The 21,936-nt window shown below is 40.5% G+C and overlaps 1 protein-coding gene across 3 annotated transcripts in view; it reads left to right on the forward strand.

Annotated features, from left to right (window-relative positions):
• Positions 1–3,409: 3,409 nt before the first annotated feature.
• Positions 3,410–21,936, forward strand: part of PPP2R5E (protein phosphatase 2 regulatory subunit B'epsilon) — a 74,373-nt gene continuing 55,846 nt past the window's right edge. The window contains exons 1-2 of one of the 3 annotated variants that reach the window (XM_038137272.1): positions 3,410–4,871; positions 7,457–7,620. In XM_038137272.1, the coding sequence (XP_037993200.1) occupies positions 7,464–7,620 (157 nt within the window). In that variant the 5' untranslated portion in view covers positions 3,410–4,871; positions 7,457–7,463. The remainder of the gene's footprint in view (positions 4,872–7,456; positions 7,621–21,936) is intronic. The other 2 variants (XM_038137271.1, XM_038137270.1) reach the window with 2 other exon arrangements.

Here is a 21,936-nt window from a genome sequence, read left to right on the forward strand (position 1 = left end):
ACAAAAAAGTCTCAGATTGTGCCCTTTGAATCCCAGTGATGGAGCAGGACAGTTACTTTGATGCTGTGTTCCACAGTGTTCATTTTTGTTAAAAGATGTATCAGAAAAGCCTTGTTCAGATGCTGATTTGCCTCTTCAAACAGCTCTGCTGCTTCCTCCATAACACTTTGGCTGGTCTTTTTCCTGATGGTCTGAATAATTAGTTCTCTGGGGAGATCAAGTCTTTTCTTGCTTCCTAGTATTGGAACAGGGAATATCTGGACTAATCCCATGGTACCCTGATAATGCTCCCTTTGACATCCAGGAGATCCTTTATGGAGCATTATGGGACCCTTGCTGTAGACAAGTACGTGTCACATGTGCCAGGTGAAACAAGCTCCAGCTAGATCCATTTATGTTTATCACTCAGTACAGTGGGACTTGCACAGTGGTATCTCGGCAGCAATCCTGTTTGATAAGCTGCTCTGCAAAGAGCAGAATGCCACTGTGGATGAGAGCTCCTGTATTCTTGCCTGGGTGGCCATAACAGATGGTCTATAGTGGAACTCCAGACACACAAAAAAACGTGAAGTGGCACAAATCTGAGTCACTGGTACAAAAATCTCTGTTCTGGAGGGCTCTTGACTGCTGTTCCAACTGTCTGGGTGCTAAAAAGCAGAGCTGAACTGGTGAGGAGCTGGCCCTGAAAATTCCTTTCCAGCTATTTTTAAAAAGCCCTTTTGTAGGAGAGGGAGGCAGTGTTAGTTTTAAAAACAATAGGTTTGTCTTGTACCTTTGATAGCAATGGAAAAACACTGATCAAGAGGATTTGTTATTGCTTGTAGATCTCCAGGAAGGGCTGCAGGTACTTGCACATATTTTCATATATATATGCCCACGGACTTGTATGGGAGATGTTGGTCATGTGAACTTTTATCTGAGGAAAGTTAATTTTTATTCTTGCAAATTGGTATTACATGTATTTATACAAACACATACATAAACATATACAGATACACATCTATGTAAAACACCTGCAGTACTCAGTTCTTCTCCATCTCTGCTTGGGATTCACATAACCATTTTCAAAGTGGCAATTTTTATAAAGTACAGGCTAAACAGAGAATAGGAGAAGGACAAGTAACAGTACCCTTTTGAAACATCAGCAGTTTTACATTCATATCTTATGTTGTGCTCTGAAATCTCATCCCAGATGAGGACTTCACAGATTAAAGCAGAAAAAAGAAAGCGACCAGGAAATAAATGGGAAGCCTACTGTGTAAAATCTGATGGCCACGTGATAAAGAAAAGGTAAGATTTCTGTTTATTCCCTGATAAAGCCTGTGTTTTTTTCTTGACTTGTTACTGTCCAAACACCACCTGACATAAAACACATCACAGAAATGCTTTACACAGCCAAAACGGACCAACCAGGCTACATGATGCCCATCTAAGAAATGAATTAGCTGAATGCATTATTTACCAGCTTGTTCAGCTGTACTGAAGAACTCATTCTGTAGTTATTATACAAAGTCAGAATGAAGAGTAAAAACATCTGTGTGCACTGGACTGTGGACTTGGACAGCACTGTTGATATTTATCCCTTCTACGGCAGTCATTTTAATAGATACCCACACCACAGGCTTCAGTTTTAGGTATTTGATGTTTTACAAAGATGGATTAATCTCATACTAGTAAAACTGAAGTACAATCATATAAAATGACTTGCTCAACTGCACCTAAAGTGCCAGTGTAGCCATCGGGCTGTACTAGAACCTCCCTTCTGCAGAGCATGCTGCCAGCAGCTTTATGAGCTGCTCACTGCACTGCTCAAAAGAAGCACACAGGACAGTGAGCAGAACTAAGGAATTCTGAGCGAACAGAATCAAGCACATGGAACAGCAAAACACCCAAAAATACAGGTTCTGTCCCTCACTAATGGGACATTGCACTGTTTTGGCCATATTTTACCTTATATTGCTGTAACTCCAACCCACATTATTTGTTATTCACCTTTGTTTGCATTTAGATTATTTTAGCTGGTTTAGTTTAAGAAAATTTAAAGTTTTAAATGTCTACAGATACGTAGAGATCACTCTTCTAAACTTAGAGTTACACAACCCTTCTGTAACTGTGGCAGAGTTCAATCTTAGTTTTGCTTTTTTAAATACAATCCTTCCGAGAAGTGCAATCGATTTACAGAGGATGACAAATTCTACAGTTCTCTGACTTAACATCACGTGGAATTTCATTTTAAAAGATGTCTTGACTGCTTGATTATAAAATAAAAATGAAGGCTTAGCATTAGGGCTGTTGCAGGAAATAATTTCTCAAGCAGCATTACTGTCTACTTGAGGGAGAAATAGCTGGCTTGGGAGGTCAGCAGAAATGGATGCAGGGGTAAAACAGGTCAGCAAGATTGTGAATAGATCAGACTGACTCCAAAGCATTTGTATTATTGGCATGTGTAAACAGGAATGGGGTCTGTGACAGGCAGGACAGCAGATGCTGGCCTTGTTGAGGCCCAAATTTTAGTAAAGCCCTGTCTCAATGTCAGGCACTACAGTTCAAAAAAAAAAAAAAAAAGATGTGAACGATTTTGAGACAACACAAGAAGAAGATAAAAGCATCTTAATAGGTTTAAAACTGCGCCACACCAGGAAGGATTGAAAGGAAGCAAAATTGCTTTGTCTATAGGTAAAAAAAATAGGAGTGACATTTATCTTAAGATATAAAGAGGCATTTTGAGAGATGAGAAGCAAAACCACTCATATCCATTACAGTTATCCTTCTGTGGCCATGAGCTTTTAACTAGTGCTGCAGGTTCCTCAGCGGGAGATGGACCAGGGAACTGGCTGAAAATTAGCAGTTTTGAAAGCAGTTTGACAACAGCTTAAATGACTTTAAATCAAGTCTGACACAGTCTCACTTCCTCTGTTATGCCAAAAGCTGAGTCAGGAAGCTGAGTAGGACAACAACTAGATATCCTTTGCAGGGTTAGTAACGTTGAGAGGATTCAGTACCTGCACAAACAGCAGGGATGTGGCTGACCCACCAAAGCAACCAGCTCTCAAACTGCCTTTGAGCTAATTTCCTAAAGAAAAAGACTGTACATCAGAGAGATTTGGTCATATCAACATAGGAAGGCTGCTACTCATAGATGTCAACTTTTTTTAAAACATAACATTCATATTAAGACCATTACAGAATCACACAATCAGTTAGGTTGGAAGAGACCTCTGATATCTATGACTGAACACCAGCTTGTCAACCAGACCATGGCACATCCAGTCTTTCCTTAAACACCTCCAGGAACAGTAACTCCACCGATCTCCCTGGGCAGCCCATTCCAATGTCTAATCACTCTTCCTGTACAGGAATTATTTTATTTATTATTTTAATTAATTAATTCCCTGGGCAGCCCATTCCAATGTCTAATCACTCTTCCTGTACAGGAATTATTTTAATGTCCAACCTAACCCTCCCCTGGCTCAGCAGGGATGTTCCCTGACATCCCCTACTGCGTCCCTTCACTTCTGTCACTTGTCTGAGAGAAAAGAGACTGAACCCCTGACTACACCCTCCTTTCAGGGAGTTGCAGAGCACTAAAATCACCCCTGAGCCTCCTCTTCTCCAGACTAAACATCCCCAGCTCCCTCAGCTGCTCCTCACAGGACTTGTGTGCTGCAGACCCTCGCCCAGCTTCCTCACCCTGCAGCCATTAGATGTATTTTGGGAAAACCCCCCAGCAAAAACAAACCAAAACCATCAAACACCAAGCCATCGGGTAGATAAAATGAAACAAAATTTATGATATTTAACCATGATATCTACAAGCAGTCATTGTGCTGGTCCCTGGTTCCAAGTACATATAAATATACTTGGAGACGAAAAAAAAATAAAAATAAAAAGCGATGCAGACAGCGATCACACACTGGGCTAAGATACCCCAGGGTGCAGAGCTGCGGCAGAGAAGAGTGAGGGGTGCAGCGGCTGCTTCCCAAAGCAGGGAACCGCCGGCTCGGTCCCTCCGGCTGCACGCAGCGCGGCCCCTCGCCCGCAGTCCGCCCCGGGAAGGGGCTCCGTGCCCCCCGAGAGGCTCCGACGGGGCTTTACCTCAGCCTGAGCGCGGTTTCCCCTCAGCAGCGCCGGGTTTTACTGCTCAGCCGACGGGCCCCGCCGCTCGCCCGGGCGAGGGACGCGGGCGACAGAGGCGAGGGACGCGCGGGGCCGCGCTGCCGGGGGAGGGGGCGGCCCTTTCCCGGCGGTCCCGGCGGCCAAGGCGGCTCCGGGCGCCACTGAGGCGGCGCGTCCCGGCGGCGGCTCCGGTGGGCGGTCGGGGGCGGTCCGCGGGCGGGGGGCGGTGGCAGCAGCGCGCTCGGTTGTGAGCGAGAGCGAGTGCGTGCGAGCGAGTGCCATGGCCGGAGCCCGCTGAGAGCCACAATAGGAGCGAGACCCCGACGCCCACCGGGACCCCCCGCTCGCTCTCCCCCGCGCCAGCCGCCGGCGGAACAGCAGCGCTCCCCGCCCTGCTCGGCACTGCCCCCCCCCGCGCCCGCCGCTCCCCCTCGGCTCGGCTCGGCTCCCTCCCGCCTCGCAGGGCCCTTCTCCGGGAATGTGAAGAGGCAGCAGCACCGCAGGCAGCGGGGAGTGCACGGGACTGAGCGGAGCCGCCCGCGCCTGAACCCGCCGCCGACGCCGCCCTGCGCCGGGGAGGCCGCGCTGCCGCCGCCGCCGAGGCCGAGGCCTACAGGGCTCCTGCGCCGCCGCGGCAGCGACCGAGCCCGGCGAGAACCGCACTCGGGCCGCCGCCGCCGCCAGGCATCGGCCGCGCTCCGCCAAGGCCGCCGCCGCCTCCCTCCGTCTCCGGCTTCTCTACCGGGAGCGTCAAGGTAACTCCATCGCCGGCCCGGCGGTGCGGGAGGAGGAGGCGCGGGGGGCTGCGGGAGGACATGTTCCAGCTGCGGAGATCCCGTCTGGAAATGACAGCCGAGAGCGGATAATTGCGCCTCTGCTCCCTTCCCCGCCGATAGCCGTCGGTATTTTCACTTCCCCCCCCCACCCCCGGGACCGGCGGATCTGATGAGCGTGGCTTCGTATTTACCAAAATACTCGGGGAATGGAGCGGAGGAAGCAGGGAGCGGTGGCCGGGTTTGCAGCTTTCCCCCTCGCACACAATAAATAATCTCGGGCTTTATTCCCCCCTCCCCCCCCAGTGTTGGTGGAAACAGAGTATTTCCCTGTGATAGTGTATGCAGGGCAGCGAATGTTCATTTGGAGAGGCGAAAAAAAGATCAGTGTTTACTGTAAGGTTGTTAGGCTGGATGTAGTCTTGTTGAATTAGAATTAGATTTTAATAATTTATAAAGCAGGTTAGGGAAACTGTTACTAAATTTACAGCGGTGAAGTGTCAGTAAAGCTCCTTGCTGACACAATGATCCTGCAGTTTAAGTGATCTACTTTAGTCGCTGTCCATTATTACTATTTTTATTATTTTTTGTAATTTAATTTGGAGGGAGCGTGCAAACATTTCTGCAGGGATGGTTACACTTTAATGATGCACGTGATGAGGAGGGGAAGCTTTCTGATGAGATGAGATGGGGCCAAACCGATTCAGGTTTAGGGAATATATTTTTGCTGATATATTCAGAATTTGGTTTATGTAACAGGTAACTTTGTGTGTTTTTTGGCGGACTGTTGAAATCTTAGAAGTGGGTTACTAAAGTACAGGCCATTCTATTCCAGTTTATCTGACTTTTTTATTTATTAATCTTGGCTGGGGCCTGAATGCCCTGGTGATGGTGGCTTTTTTTTTTTTTCCTTGCCCGGGTGATAAACAAGACCAGTTTAAGGTACGGGTTCATGTTGCTGATAGTATATTATATTTAGAAAGCCTAAGCTGGTAGTGAAAGAATACCTCAGGAGAAATCAAAAAGATGCAATAAGGTTTTTTTTCATTATTGTGATGCCAGCTGAACAGTTCAGCTTCTGGGTGCTGCACATGCTTCCTTGAAAAAAGCTATGGAGTTTGTACTCCATTTTTGATAGATTCAGTGCACCTATATGTGATTCTGCACTAAATAGTTCTTATCTTTTGGAGCTTGTTTACACTGTTGCAACAAATCATGCTTTCGAAAGCTTTTCTTACAAAAGACAAACCCAAATAATGCCTCTTTCCGTGGATTTAGTAATCTGCGAAGCACACGAGTAACCAGATATTTCAATAAAAATAATAAGTACTCGAAAGTGTTCTGTATGTTGTGGAATCAACTTCTTGTAGCACACGAGTCACTTTGGTAATTGAAGTCAACAGACATTGAGGATGAGTAATGCTTTCCAAGGACGTGCTGTAAGACCCTGATCCTGCAAGTGCTTACGCCGATGCTTAACTTTGCCTGTCCTGGCCGAAATCGACAGAGCTGCCCTGCTTAATGGTCCCGTCATTAATGCAGATGAGGCTGCTGGAGTTAACTGTGCACCGAGCTGCTCGTAACGTGTAGGCCTGAATTCCTCCTGTCTCCTCTCCCTTGAGTATTACTCATGTATTTCATCAAGCTCTGATGGGCCTTTTTAACAGGCAGGACCAGACTGGTAAATAAAATAGCTGGATGCATTAATTCAGTGTTTGCTAGTGGTACACAGTCCAGCTCCAGGAGTACCACCTAGGCAGGTTTTGTAGGAAGAAGCAAATGCCCATTGCTTAGGCCAGCTGAAGTTGGGAAACAAACAAACTTTTGCTTGCAGAAGCCTTTTTTGGCTCTCTGCCTCTCCCTGCAAACCTTGTGTGTCTCATGCCCTTAGAGCAGTTACTGCTTACCCCACTGCCAGTCGTCCAGAAATGCCAGGACATGGAATCACTACATGTAAAGGCACTCACAGGAAAATACCTGAGTGTTTCTGAAGTGGAGAATAAAGAAGTAATATGCACAATTTGTCAGTGAAATTGTGAAATGTAGCAGTACTCTTTACTATACTTTCCTAAATTTCTATAAAATCTTGTAGGTAGGTGTGGCAAATAAATGGAGTTTTTGTTCTGTCCTGTGGTTTTTGTCCTGTGCATATGGGTAACCTTAATGCCAAAAAACCATCTGTGCCTCTTTGTGTACCCATTCTTTAGCAGAGTAAGTTGAAATTACTTCATCCCAAGGAGCACATAATTTAAAGCTACAGCCAGGTCTGCAGGTGTATGAAGTTCTGTTCTGATGAAATTCTGAATGCAGTGATGTCAGCATAAGGTCTGATTTTTTTTGGCAAATAGGAGACACAGATAAAAAAGTAAGCAAGAGGAATTACTACACTAATAATTAAGTTCCATGAAGTTTATTCCATCCATAAGATGGGTTAGATCTCTCAACAGTTTACCAATGTGAGTTGTCAACAGGAGAGCAGTGCAGGAAGAAGATATATGGAAAGTTTAGATTAATCTTTACCTGTTTCACTCATTTGGAAGACATTTTTAACATGTTCTTTCCTTCAGTAGGGATATGTCCTCAGCACCAACTACTCCTCCATCAGTGGATAAAGTAGACGGATTTTCTCGGAAGTCCGTCAGAAAAGCCAGACAGAAGAGGTCACAAAGCTCCTCCCAGTTCAGGTCTCAGGGCAAGCCTATCGAGTTAACTCCCCTGCCTCTGCTAAAAGGTAAGATTAAACACAGTTTTTAATAATAAAACAATTTTTGCTCAACAGCCAACTTCGAAAATCAAAGTATTCTGTTGTCAGGAATTGCAGGGAAATTTTGCAGGCATAGAGAAATGTTTCATGCCAGATATATATGTATTTAAGCTCTACAAAATATTTTATCTGTGACTTGAGGGTGTGGTAATTGTTTGCAATACTTATGAAAGTTCTAAATGCTGATGTTAACCCCTACCATGACTTGAATTTTCAAGGCTCTCAGGCTTTGTGCAAGAGTGTTGTGGTTTGTGAATCTTCAGCAGCTGACATAAATCAGCAGTAATTCTGGTAAGGGTAAATGGACTTGTGAGCTGAAGGAAACTGGTTTTTAGTATCTTTCCATGGTGTGTGGATCTGCACCCTGGGATAGTGGTGCCAACTGCAGCTCCTACAGCAAGAGAGGAGGTGGGATCCCCTCTCATACCATTTGTGCATGGATAGCTCCCAGGTCCTGCCTTCTGCTGGATTTTGAAATGGAAGGGTCCCATGAGCTGCAGCCTCCCAGGGGGAAAGATGCTGCCAGTCTGGTCTTAGGCAAGGCCCTGCTGTTTTGAGATCTTGCATATCCCAATGCTGGTTGAGTTTCTGCTGGCAGATTTAACCTCTAATTTGAGAAGGAAAAATATGATCCAGCATACTGCTCTTAAAAGGATGCCAATATCTCTGTGATACCTTGACTGCTTCCCCTGAATTCTAGTTGTCACTGAATTTCAGCACAAATCCAGGGGTCAAAAGCACCTCTCAGAATGTCTGTCTGGGGAGGAAGGGGGAATCACCTTTCAGAAGTCTTCAACACTGACTTCTCAAATGGTTTATTTACTTCTGTGTGTTTTTTTCATTGCTATTCTTCATTTCTGCTCTAAGTAGTGAAAGTAGGCATGGCTGGTACTGATAATTCTGGAAAATAGGAAGTTTAGTACTTTGTCTGTCCCTTTTCTTCCTTTTTGGGCAAGTATATTCCCCACATTCTCTCATCTACCTTGGACAAATGTATTAATCAGAGTATTGAAACATGTAACAAATGAGGAACTGCACTTTGGTTACTTCTCAACCCCACTTCATAAAGATACAGTAGTTGCAAAAAAACCCAGCAAACCCCAAACTTCCCAAAAAATCTCTCACCTTAATGTGTGTCTTTAATTAAAAGTAGGATTCTAGGATTAGTTCCTGTGGACCTGTCATGGCAATACTGTGGGCTTCTTTCTGTGGCTCCCTTTAAGAATGCGCAAATGGAATCTCCTGAGTCAAATGAAATTTGCACCCAGCCCCCCTGCACCGTGCCTGGTGGTGACTTTTATTCAGTATTTCTCAGTTTAGGGTTGGTTGATGCCACTGGATTTGATTTTGTAGTCTGCAGTGAATATTATTTGTGATTCTTTGGGTGATCCTGTGCATGGCCGGGAGTTGGACTTCAATAATCCTGTGGGTTCCTTTCAACTCAGGTTATTCTATGATTCTAAATTTTTTTTCCTCTCTGTTGTTGAACTCTTTTGTTGTTTTGTGACAATATGATAAAGAAGCAAACACTTCTTTCAAGTAATTTTAAAGCTCAGTTTTATGCTTTTTCAGGTAATTTTGATATGCAGGTTATTTCATACCAGTTGCTGCGTTTTGGAAGGTGACTGGAGTTTACCCTTTGGCTTAAACGATGGGATTAGTGGAAAACATTAGGATTTGTATTTGTACAAATGAAGAAATTGATGTTGTAATTATTTCACTCTATTCTGTAGTCCCTTTCAAGGAGTAAACCAGGCATGGGCACAAGCATAAGTAAAACAGTGAGAACCTCACCTTGCAGAAACACAGGCGTGTCCAGGTGCTTAATTTGACTACTGCAGCCAGTCCTGAGGATTGAGATATAAAACTATAATAAGATAAAACAAACAGATGGGGAGCAGAGAGTGTTGGTGAGACATTTATGATTAGTGTCATAATGAGTTACAGTGGTCCAGCTTCAAATTAAGAATGTGATCCTGGGAGTTGGTTTTCCCTCTTGGCCTTAATGCGGGATTCCCAGAGGTGCAGGCATCTACCTGTGCAGATTAATTTGTGAGATTTGGGCCTAACAACCTCTCTAAACAGCAGAGCTATTGGTCCCTGCAGAAGGGACACTGGCAGCTAAAAATCTTGCTGCTGTTTGGAAATATTCTTGACCTACATTAATATTTGTAACATTCAGGATTGTTAAGTCTGCTCGAAGTGAGGAAATTATTTTCTCCTGTGTTTTTCATCCTTTTCTTGACCAATTTAATGAATGTCCTGATTATTTTGTAACTCTTATGGTTACACTCACCTTCCAACAAGTGACCAGTCCTATTCCTTCTGTCCAGTAACTGTATGATTTCCAGTTTTATCCTGGAAAAATTTGTCATTTAAACCCATATAGAGAAGAGATACCAGCAAAGTAGCTTTTTAAAGTCTCAGAAAACTGAACTTAGTTTGGAGATGTGCAATTGATAAGCTTCCTGGTTTGAGTAAATTTCAAGTTTAATTAAACCTCTTCAGAAATATTTCAGTATGGGAAATTTTTAGAGGACAGACCTCAACTTCGTATTCCTCAGATGTATTTCTTATGCATGATGGAGGGATTTTGCTTACACAAACATACATGTTATGCTCCCTTCTATTATTTTTTTAAATTTTTTTTTGTGGCTATATTGCATATTGACATTGGCAGGCTGCTTTATCTCACACAGCACTTTATGGCCTTCAGTATCTTCTGTGATTACAAGAATCATGTATGCAGAAAACTGGGTAACTGCTTGGTCCATTCCTTGCAAGTTTTTATACTCTGCCTGTCACCATAATGATCTGAGCACCTTCCAGTAGTGTATTAAGTGACATGACTACACATCTGTCACATCTTATCTGCTCTCCTTCCTTTCCCTAGGGGCAGAGTCACACAGAGTGAAATGGCTTGTTTTGGTAGTGTTTCAATGCAGTCTGTTGCCTTCTGTGAGCATACACGCCTGTATTGCAAAAACAGATAGATAAGCCAGCCTTGTTGTTGTTCATTTGGTAATAAAAATATTTTGGGAAAGAAAAATAAGAGAGATACTATGTTTTGATGCTGTGTGCAAGTCTGAAGGATAAGCTGCTATTTAGGAAATGGAATAAGAACAACTGGAATTTTCAGTGTTGTTCATTTCAGGGGAAAAAAAACTATAGAGAAATGAAGTTGTTGCTCTCATATTTAAAAAAAAAGCCCCATATGTGCATGGTATCAGTTTATAAACAAACATTTAATGTATTTGGAAAGCAAGGTGTTCCTTCTGAGGCTCTGCTGGGCTGAGTTCAGGCTTTCAAAAGCCGGAAGTCAAAAACTGCTGTTTGCCTAGAGTAAAGACTTAAATTTTCAGATGATTTCATTATATTTTTATTTATTGCATTGTGAATAAATCTGCTTTGAAGTTATCTTTTAAAATCTGACTATTGTCCAGTAGAACACTTGAAGCCCAGTGTTTTCTCCTTTGTTTCAAGTGTAGAGGAATGGGATGGGAAGTGCACATGGGAGCTGTGGCACAGTTGCATTTTGCCTGGGTGTGCTCCTCTGTACGTTCCTCACATGCGTTTTTTGAAGGTTGCATGCTTTTCCCTGGTGTGTCTCGCAGTGCATGATGGATTTTGGCTGTACTTTGAAGAGGCTGCTGGTATTACCCAGGCTGACAGGTGCCTTAGGTGACAGAGCAGTCCTGGTGAAGGGCCCTTTTTTGGGATTGAGTAATTCCATCTCTGTGCCTGAGATTCCCTTCCAGGTTTGCTAACCAGGTTTGTGGCGTGCCTCAAATCGAGCTTGTTCTGTAGAGGAAAATAGGATTGTAGATGCATTGGATAGGTGTATTATTTATTGGAGGACTGTTTTGCTTTCATTTTGTATAGCTGCTCTTTTTACTTGGAAGTCTCTAGAGGTGGAACAGCAGGAGTGCAATGTTAGAAAGCATTTGGCTGGAAAAAGAGTATATTGTAAGTGCTGGACATGTGAGAACAGAGCAATTTCAATATTACCTGTGAAAGGGGGAGGGGGAGCTCGTTTGTGTTTCTGCCTGGTGTCTGTAGAGGTAGCAGAGTGTTCAGAGGATGAAAACATATGCAGAGATGATTAAAAACATCATGTGTCTTACCAATGCACATTTAGCATCCTGAGAAATTGCACAGAAAACTTGCATGTAGCTCACAGCATCGCTGCCACCCCCCTTGCCCTCATTACAAATACAGAAGTTAGGCAAAGCAAACTATCCAAAAGCCAGACTGTTAATTGTTAAATCATTTGTATCCCATTTTTGTAATTCAGGGTGTGTTTTTTTTCTTGTCATCCTTCCACATTTTCCAATGATTTAATATAATTAGTGAAGGTTAGTTTCATGTTCTCTGCAACTATTGTATATTTTTGTCAAAAACATTTCAAAGTATGATATTTTTTAGATGGTTTTTCCTCCTTAAATAAGTGCTCAGAGCAGAAGTTCTCTGTCAACTGTACCAATTGCTTTGCTACCTCAATATTATGAAATTTATTGAGCTTCTAATACGTTTATCAGATAGTTTCCATGGCATTAAAGAATTGGTGTAGTGGCAACAAAAGAGCATTACATAGTCAAAAAGGGAAAAATCTCTTTCCACTTGCTGTTTGCTTTTGATCATTAAATTATTTCCCTATAGCTGAGATTTTATTATAAGCTTTTCTTGTGAATCTTATCTACTGGTCAAATGCTGAGGTTCCTAAAGAGTAAAAAATCCTAACAATTCGAAAAGACTCTTGACTGAGAACTGCAAGATGTGCACCTTCTTTTTCAAATGGGGTTACTTTTGAATATTTAAAAGATTCCTTTATCATAAAAAAAGTATCCAGGCATTTGCAGACCTATGGATGCCACCTAAAGCTCGTCATATGGGAAATAATTATGATTTGAGTTGTAGAAGAAGAAAGAGTTTGTTTTCTCTTGGCTTCCATGGGAGCTGCCTGCTTATCTTCTCTGTGCTGCTCTTCATTTGAGACATTTGGAATGTTTTACAGATATCAGATATACAAATATCAGTAAACTGTTAATAAAATCACTGAGCTAAATGCTCTCTTCTCATATATAAACAGGAATTTAGGGTCACAGTGGTTATGATTTCCCAAAATAAAATTCGGCTTTATTTACAGAATTAGAAGAAGATCTTAGGACTCCTAATTTATTGCATGGAAGAAACACTGGAACTTGGTTTGAGCTGCATGTACATAATCAGGGATGAATCCTGGAACTGCTTCTAGGAATTTTATGCCCATTCTGGTTGATATAAATCTGGACATAATAGGTCATTTCTGTGTAAGATTTGGGAACAGGGCCACAATCTCAAAAGGAAGAAGGACTTAGCCCAGTATTTTCTTTATGAATATGTATGATGTTCTAGTCATAAGTAATAAATTTCTTCACTTTCTTTGTGCTCTTGTCAGTTGGTTTTTGAATATGTACTTAACCTTCTTTATAATCTGTTTACATCTGTTGATTGTAGAAAATTTTTTCCAGTAATCTTAGAGGTTTCTGGTTGTTTCAATATACTAATTACATTCTGACTTTTTTATTTTTTGGTTGCTTGTTACTGTCTCCCACATTGGGAATGTATTTTTGTAGGACAACATTTGTAGAGAATGGACAGGTTAAGTAGAAGAAATACCCTTTTATCTTAACAGTGTATGTGTGAAAATGCAGTTGGTGAGGAATTCTGTCAGCTTATCCCCAATCTTCCAATGTGTCCAGTCAGTTCTCTGTATTGATTTCTGAGTCTCTCTAGGACTGGCGATTTTCCTATGGCCAGAGTGGTGGTGGCTTATTTTTTATTTTTTGGGGGAAGGTGGTTTGGTTTGGTTTTGTTTTGTTTAACTTTCTTTTTGAAACCTCCACCAGTGTAATTGTTTCACTTCTGGAATTTCTCAGTCTTGCTTCTGGAAGTGTGTAGTGATGATGATTCCCACCTTTTCCTTTTCTTTTTTCTTTTTAATAATTTTTAAAGTGAAGTAAGTTGTAATTATGTAGAATGTGTTTCTGTACTGTTCACAAGATTGAGTCTAAAATCTTGATAATTTTCTGCAGGGCGTTTAGACTTGATCATAGAATCACAGAGTCCCAGAATGGTTTGAGTTGGAAGGGACCTTAAAGATGATCTCGTTCCAACCCCCTGCCATGGACAGGGACACCTTTCACAGACCAGGTTGCTCAAAGCTCCATCCAGCCTGGCCATGAAAAACTTTTGGTTTCAGTCTGTACTTGTACAGTATGTCTTTATAACATTTCCCAGTAATACTTATCTCTCTAATAATATTGCCATTTTCTTTTCTGTGCCCAAGTGTAACTCTGTGGGTCTGTAATAAAACCTCCTGTTTCTGTAATAAGTGCCTCCTTTATATTCCTCTCCTGAAGTACCTTCATCAAATACAAGTTCTGGTTCAGCCAAGCTATTATTTCTATATAGTGCACATGATTGTTGAAGTATAGTGCTGCCTTTATAATTGATTATGTTATGGAGCTTTACTGTTGTGAAAGAACACATTTTCCATCTCTCTGGAATTATGTGTGTATTTATAAAATCTGTGTTTGTGTATATTACATGTGTATAATATATAAGTGTATATAAATAAGCTATAGACATATTTAATGTCTTATACAAAGTATGTTTTGAGTTTGTTTAATTTTCTCTTCTGTTTTTCAAACGGGATAGTGCTTCTGTTCATTGGTAGAGCTTTATAGTAAGGCAGCAGTCCTTTCACATTTATCCATTGTAAGCTATGCCTCCCTGAGAAAAGAGCACTTTCATTAATGCTTTCTGGGGAGTGGGAGGAGGACACACAACTATTTTTAGGTTCAGGGTAACTTCCTTTCACCTACAGTTTTTTCATTCAAGTTATTGCTGTTTCTTTGACTCAATCAGGCAAAAATCCTTAGTAACAGAGGAAGGGACTTGGGCAGTTCAGGGAGTTTTGGTGGGATGGGTATTTATGGATTACTGTACTCTTGATAACTGTATAACTCACAAGTATCAGCAGATGGGCTCACTTTGCTTCATGAGAGGTTAAGGCAAATCTGTTAGAAAAATACTAGAATCTTCCTTTGAAACCTCCCTGGTAATGTCATTCTGGTTGCAGGTGCAGTGACAGGAAGGTTTTTTTTTCTGGTGGCAAAACTTTGAGAAGTTCTGGAGCCAAGTGTGGCCTCTCATCTGCTGAGAGAAGTATTTGAGGGCCACAGTGTGAAACAGATTGTTGGGAGCATTCCACCTCCTCCTGATTTTAGTGGTGTGCTTGATCCTGTGTCCTCTCAAACAGTTAATTCAGCTGATCTGAAATGCTGGTGAATATTTATGTAGGGTTGATAGTTTCTGTGTCTGTGGTTTTCTGCTTAAAGTAAAAAACAGTGCAGCTACAGTCAGAGGATCTTTATCAAGCATTTCAAAAGATAAGGCATCTGTCCAAAGAATTAGTGTAAAATACTTTTCTGCCCTTAGTTGTTGCACTTGATTGAAAATTTCACCTGTTTTCAATGAAGTCTTGAAGTCAGACCAAAGAGGAATCAGTTTGATTAGGCGTAATAATGATCCACAGTAATGGAAAGTTTTTCACCAGTAGTTTTTTTCTAATTGTTAGAGTAAACGAATCTAAGAGTAAATGCATTTTCAAAATTATACATATCAGTATCATTTTATTTTTGAATTTCCTGTAGGAAGTTTATTTTTCAACTCACAGTATGTCTGGCATTAACCATTATTATTATTTTCTTTTTCTTCAAAACAAAGTACTAAAGATTTTATTTTAAAACACTTCAACATTTTTAATACATTTTATAAAAAAGGATCTTTATTTTGTATTTATTCTCGTTGTTGATTTTTCCACTCTTCCTCCTTTCCAATATGTATGGCAGATTCTTAGACAGTAGTATTTGCCTTGTGTGTGGAGTGCAAGGTCCTTCCTGTAGCATCTTCCAGAGAAGAAAAACAGAGGCAGAGAAGGAAAACAGTACAGCAGAATTGCTGTACCTGGTTAAATGGGCAGAAAGAAAAAAAAAAGTGAAATGCATCATTTCTGGGTAGCTTCCCAAAAGAAAGATTAGAATATCGGATTGCTGTAAAGTCTGTTTTACAGGGTTGGACATGGTGCCAGCTCTTCTGTAACAGCAGTTTCTCGTGTTCCCCGAGCTGAAGAGCTTGTTCTGATACCTCAGTGTTGGACTTCAGAGCTGACCGAGTTACAGGAGATGTGGAGACTGCAGACAGCAGTCTGCCGTTCTGATTATAGAAGTTTGTGCATAATTAGGGTATTTCTGAGGATTTTTATGCATTGGAAAAGGTGCATCTCCTGCAAAACACGAGTCACAGATTTAGCTGTCCTTACTTGATGGCATTTTGCAGAAGTTGAAGTAAACCATCAGTGGTATCTCTGGGGTGATGAGTAAATGCTGACACCTTTGTCCCCCTGCTGGTTAAAAGTATCAGTTATAGAACTTGGCCCCCAGCAGGAGATACAATGAACTACTCAGTTACAACTGTTTTTATTCTGAAAAATTAGATACCATCATGAAGAATAAGGTAAAGTTGAAATTGTGTGTTGTCTGGAGAAGTTCTTTGCTGTCAGATTTTCATTAAAACAATGAAATAAATATAAGTTGCATGGTTATCTGTTTTATATTTTCATTGTGAAGGCTGGCTGGGCAAAATTTAGTTTGGGTATTGGGGGAAAGCATTTCTTTGGGTATTCTTTCATCATAAGGCTAAGAAGATTTGTCATTAGAATCATTTGTGAGTTTCTAACTCTTTGAGGAGTATCAGAAAAAAAGTTTAATGTCATTAAGAAGTAACTGTATTTTGTAGTAACTGTAGTTGGATGTGGTCTGTAGTTTTCTGTAGGATTCCTGGAAGGTTTTCAGGAAGTTTTAGGGATGCATTGTGTGTGATGTATTTTTTCATAAAGCTTGTGATATAGCTACCTGCTCTGAGTTGTGCTTTTGTTGCTTGGGATTTCTATGCTTCTTTACCGGGTCATGAGTTTAATGTTATTATGACTTCCTTGGCTTTTTTTTTTTTTTTTTTTTTGCATGTGCTTGTATTGAACTTGGATTTTCAAGTTTTACAGTGTAGTTGGTAGCCAATTTGTTTGTTGCTTTGAATGCTTTTGTCATATGGATTATGCTGCTAAGGGAATCTACTGCAAGTTAAATTTCTCCTGTTACAAATTGATACTGTGGATAGTCAGAAACTGAGAGAAGGATGATTTCAGATTTTTGAGGAATTAAATATTCTTATTTTTCCTTTATTTTACCCAGTGGGATGTACTGTGAATGCATAAACTTCCATTAGTTTTCTTGGCAAGTTTTGCTCATGTGCTCTCCACTTTCACATTCCAGCAGCAGGACACAGATGTTATATGCAGTCTCTGTATAAATTAGAAAATCTAGTTAGTGTTTTCTGATTTCATATAAGGTTAACTGTTCAAAACTGTTTATAGAGAGTATGTTTTCCCATCTATGTGTAAACAGAAATGCAAAAGGTGGTGATTACAGCTGAGACAGTACTTGAATCGCCGTCGAGAACAAAACTTATTGGTTGAATATTGTCAGGGTTACCAAGGGAGAGTAAATTTGGCAGCTTGCTCTCTTGATGTTTTCAAATAACATTTTTGCGATAGCTTTTTGAAGAAGTTGAGGTGGTACTGTGTCATCTTGGTTCTCCTTCACTTTCTCTTTATTGCACCCAGCCCATACTTCTCCTGTTTTCTTCTGTGCTTGTTCCTTATCACTGCCTTCCTTACTTACTCCCACTTCTTTTTCTTCCTGCACCCTCTGATGGATACGATAACATATTTTTCCACAAGAGGGTGATAAAACTCACACGTGTTAAAAAGGAGCACTCCAGGTGGAGGGGATTGCAGAGGTTATGGACAAACTCAGTAGAATAACATTAGAGCTGTACTTACACAAAAAAAATAGTCTGCTCACCCTCAGCTCCATCCATGTGTTACAGTGGTTGTTTGTGTGCACTTCTGGAGGCAAGACTAGACCTGTCAGGATGGAGATCCACCCTGGGAAGAACATACCAGCTCCATCCTGCCTCTGTTGCAGTAATCAGACCTTGCTGCAAGACAGTCTTTTGTATCTGTTATTCATGCAATAATTTTCCTTTTCCTTTCTCTCCCATGCACTCCTGTGAGTAGTTCTTGTTTTTCCCCCTCCCTCTCCTGTTGACTAGGATACAGACCCCCCTTCTTCACTGGTCCTATGAAACCGCAGTGGTTGAAATTTCTATTCTATTTCTATTTAAAAAGTGCAGAAAGAATGAAAATGTGAGGCAGAGAGAGAGAGAGGAACATAGCCACTCTTCTGATTTGTCTCTAATAGGGAATCTTAGTAAAACTTTCTGGTTTTGACTGTACCCAGACTTGAACAAGTGTTTTACTCAGGACTAGATGCTGCTTCAGTTTTTCTTTTTAGGGCTAGGAAGGCTGATGGAAATAAGTGGTTCTTAGTCCTTCTGTCAAGAGCAGCCCCAAAATTGCGTGCCTTAAGTGATGGAGACCATGCCTAGAGTTCTGGCACCTGGGCTTGGCTCTTGGAAAAATGGTGTGGTGTGGCTGGATGATAAAGATGTGGGAGCAGATCCATTATATATGTGGAGAGGGTTGGGATGCAGGGCTTTTTAGATGACCTTCAAGAAGAAGTCAGCATTTCAGGGTGGTTGTTAGCCTATATTTTGGATGCCATAATCTCAGAAGAAGTGTCAGTTGCTGTAAATTGCTTTGGAATATGATCTGAGCTGCCAGATTAAATCTCTGCAGTCACAAGTAAAAAGAGCTGCTGTGAGTCTCCTAATATTAGAGAAATGAGCAAATGAGCTCTGTATTGTGGGTTAGGCATAAGTCAGGCAGTGGAAAGGCTCCTGGAAAAATTCTAAACACTTCATTGCCATGAGTCAGCGGGAATCGTGGCAAGGAGGGAGAGAGTAACAAAGTACTTGAGGTTATGTTTACTCCATCCTCCTATTAACTGTGAAATTCCAGGTCACAGAGTGAAATTTCTCACTCTTCTTTAATTTCAGGAAGAACAAACAAGTGTCCCAAATAATAAATAAAAAAGATTCTGTCTTTTTCTTAAAAGACAGCCACAGAGTCAATGATCTTGTCAGAATCTCTTTTTTAATATTTTGTCTCTCTTTAACTGTAGGAATTTCCAGTGGAAAGAGAAATGCGTTGAATTTCTCAGGACAAGTCTGTTCCTCTTCCTGCTCTTTTATTGCCCTGTTTGTCCCTAAACTACCACATCCATAATGTGCACAGTCAAGTTTAATAAACAGCATTTGGAGCTCTTGATTCATGGGCCAAGTTTAAGTTGTGGTTCAGGTATCCCATAATCTCAAATGGACAGAATCTTCCAATTAACACTCTTGAGGTGAACTTCCCACCCTCACAGCAGAAAAAAACAATCTACAAAACCCAAATAATACTTAGAATTTCTGTATATGCTTCTGAGCTGATTTTGAGTGTAAGGGAATTGGGGATATTCTAATTTCCATTAGCAATGTAAAACTATTTTTCTTAAGTTTTTGGGATATTCTCCTAATGAAAGAATGCCATAATACCTAGGAAAAAAAAAAGTAAATGGCCAGAAGCAGGCTTTGAGTATCTCTAAGCAAGTTTCTCTTAATTCCTGTTTGGTGAGGATCGTTCCTCTTGCAGAAACTTTATTAATCAAGGACTTTGTAGAGAGGAGGATTGCCATGCCCTTCATATAGATTCTAAGGTGACCTCATTTGACACGAGTGCAGTGTTGGTTTGTCTTCCCTTGTTTTGTACAGTTGTTCCCAACATGAACAGGCATTGCACTATGGCAAAAATTCATTTGAGAGCCAAAATCTTCAAAGTAATTTCAGTTGTGGTGAGATGTGCCAAAACTTCATGGTCAATAAAAAGCAAATGGTTTGGAAATGAGCATATTTTCATGTTTATTTGCTTTTGGAGAAGTATTATACTTCTGGGTTAAAGTGTTCTGATATATCAAATATAACAAAAAAAGCTCTAAAACACCACATCATATACAATAAAAAATTCAGAGACCGTTTTTCATTACACTTGGTCTTTTAAGCTAAAGCACTGGTACTTGATAGTATATTTTGCCTATGCAGTTTTAAATGTCTGAAGGAACAGGTCTTATCTCAAGTCCAGAGTTGCAACAAGGCGTGGAATAGAGCACCCACTCGTGTGTGCTTCATTTTGAGAGAGTTGTCAAATGGGTGAAAGGGAAGTAATTCAGCCTTCCCCCCATTCCTAGATTCAGTGGCTGGACAGACACTCCCTCTTCTTTTTTGCTCATGCTGTGTTTGTGGTTCATGCAGTTTTTCTGCATTGTTGTTTCCCAGGTTTCTTGTCCATATTGAATATCTATATTTGTGATTATTTTTCCCAGATGTATTAGCTGATGTTTTTCCAAACTGAATTTCACATTATTTTCTGGCTGTGTAAGGAATGTGCTTAGGTTCCTTTGTATTATTTCTGACTTTACTGCTACTCAAAGTTCCCTATTTAATATCCTCTGAAGATGTTATCTATATGCTATTTTAATCATTAGATCATTAAGGAAGTTATTAATGTCTGGACTAAATTGATTCTTATATCTCACTGGCATTTCTTTCCAGTTGGATACTTGGAGATTTTTATCCTTTTATTTCTAGACTTTTTGGCAGCACTGTGTGTGTCAGCCTCTTCTATCAAAAAAAAACTGGAATCTGCTTTAAACGTAGGAAAACTGAAGGGAAAACTGAAGTGTGATTTGTGCTGGAATAGAGTAGACCTTGTAAATCCAATTACAATTGAAACTGAAGATGTGTTGTGATCACCACATATGTATCTTCACATGGATTTCAAGATGCTGTCTTTTGTACTTTCATTTGTACAGTAGTAGTTCTTAAATGATAAATTATTAAGTAAATATTTTCCTAGTGGAATGTGCTTTCTATTTTTGTATATCATCTTGAGAACAGAATGTGATTCCTTTCTGTAGGGTCAGCTATTTGAAATACTTGCTTGTGTTTGTTCTAACTGCATAATCTATAATCCTCAATATGTCTTTAATCCACTTTATCTCCTACAGAGCTAAATCTTTGGAATTGGGGAGAATATAGTGTGATAGATGGTATCTAAGGTTATAAAGTTGGGGAAGATTAAATTTACTTCTGAGGTCAGATTGATAGATTTTGGCAAATAACAAAATAAATGACTAGTAAAAAAAAAAACACTACTCATATGTTCATGCCCATGGAATAAACAGATAATAAGTAAAAAAGAGGTTTTGTAGTATTTCATGTCTAGAAATAAGATAAAATTAAAGATGAAATTTCCCACTTGGCTATTACTAAGCATCTCCTACAGTGATAAGGAAAAGGAATTGATTTATTTTCTGTTTTATTTTTCTTGTGTGAAGTTGAATTGAACTCCAAAATGTTTACCTTTGTGTGCATGACTAAGGCAGAAACCAGAGTGCATTTTTTAGCACTGACCACTTGGGAGTGAGTGGATGCATTAATGTGAACAAATTTAACCTTGGGTTCAAGGAGAAGGTGTTTGCATCCACACACACGTCTTGAAGTCTGTGCTGGGAGAAATGAGTGTGTCCTGGGATTGTTTAGGGTGGCTTTAACACTTTGGGGTGCTGGTTTTGCTAAGGATTGCACAAAGTACTTCTGTGGCATTGCATCCTTAGAGAAATGGAAGGAGAAAACCAGAAAAACTCCTGGAAAAAAAACTCTCTTTTTTTATCCTTAAATAAAATAAGTTGTCAAAGGTCAGATGTCTGTGTTTGTCTAATAAAGGTATTAAGTACCGTTTGTTAGGGCATGATGGATTTGTCATTTCACCTAGTGATAAATAATCTGATTTTATAAGGTGTTTGGGGAATGAGGATAATGATCATGTCGAATGGCAGGTTTGCACAGCACAGTCTTTTGTTAATAAAGGCACACTGCGTAGCAGGCCTGGGTTCAAAGCCCACAAGGATTTATTTTGTTTTGTTTTAAGTAGTTGGTGTTTAACACAAAAATACTCCTGGTTTCATATGTTAGAGAAAGCAAGATGATCAGCAATGTTAAGTAAATCTGGCTCATCAGTCCTAATATTTGTTCTTGCAACAACATGCATAATACTGAAAAAAACCCACACGCTTCTAATACTAAACATAAGAAAAAAGTTAGTGTGGCATATCAGTATACTGCACTTGTAAATTTTAGGACAATCCTGCGAGGAGCTGTAAATTGCAGAGAAGCTTATTT

The sequence above is a fragment of the Motacilla alba genome, chromosome 5 (genome assembly GCF_015832195.1).
Source record: "Motacilla alba alba isolate MOTALB_02 chromosome 5, Motacilla_alba_V1.0_pri, whole genome shotgun sequence".
NCBI lineage: Eukaryota > Metazoa > Chordata > Aves > Passeriformes > Motacillidae > Motacilla > Motacilla alba.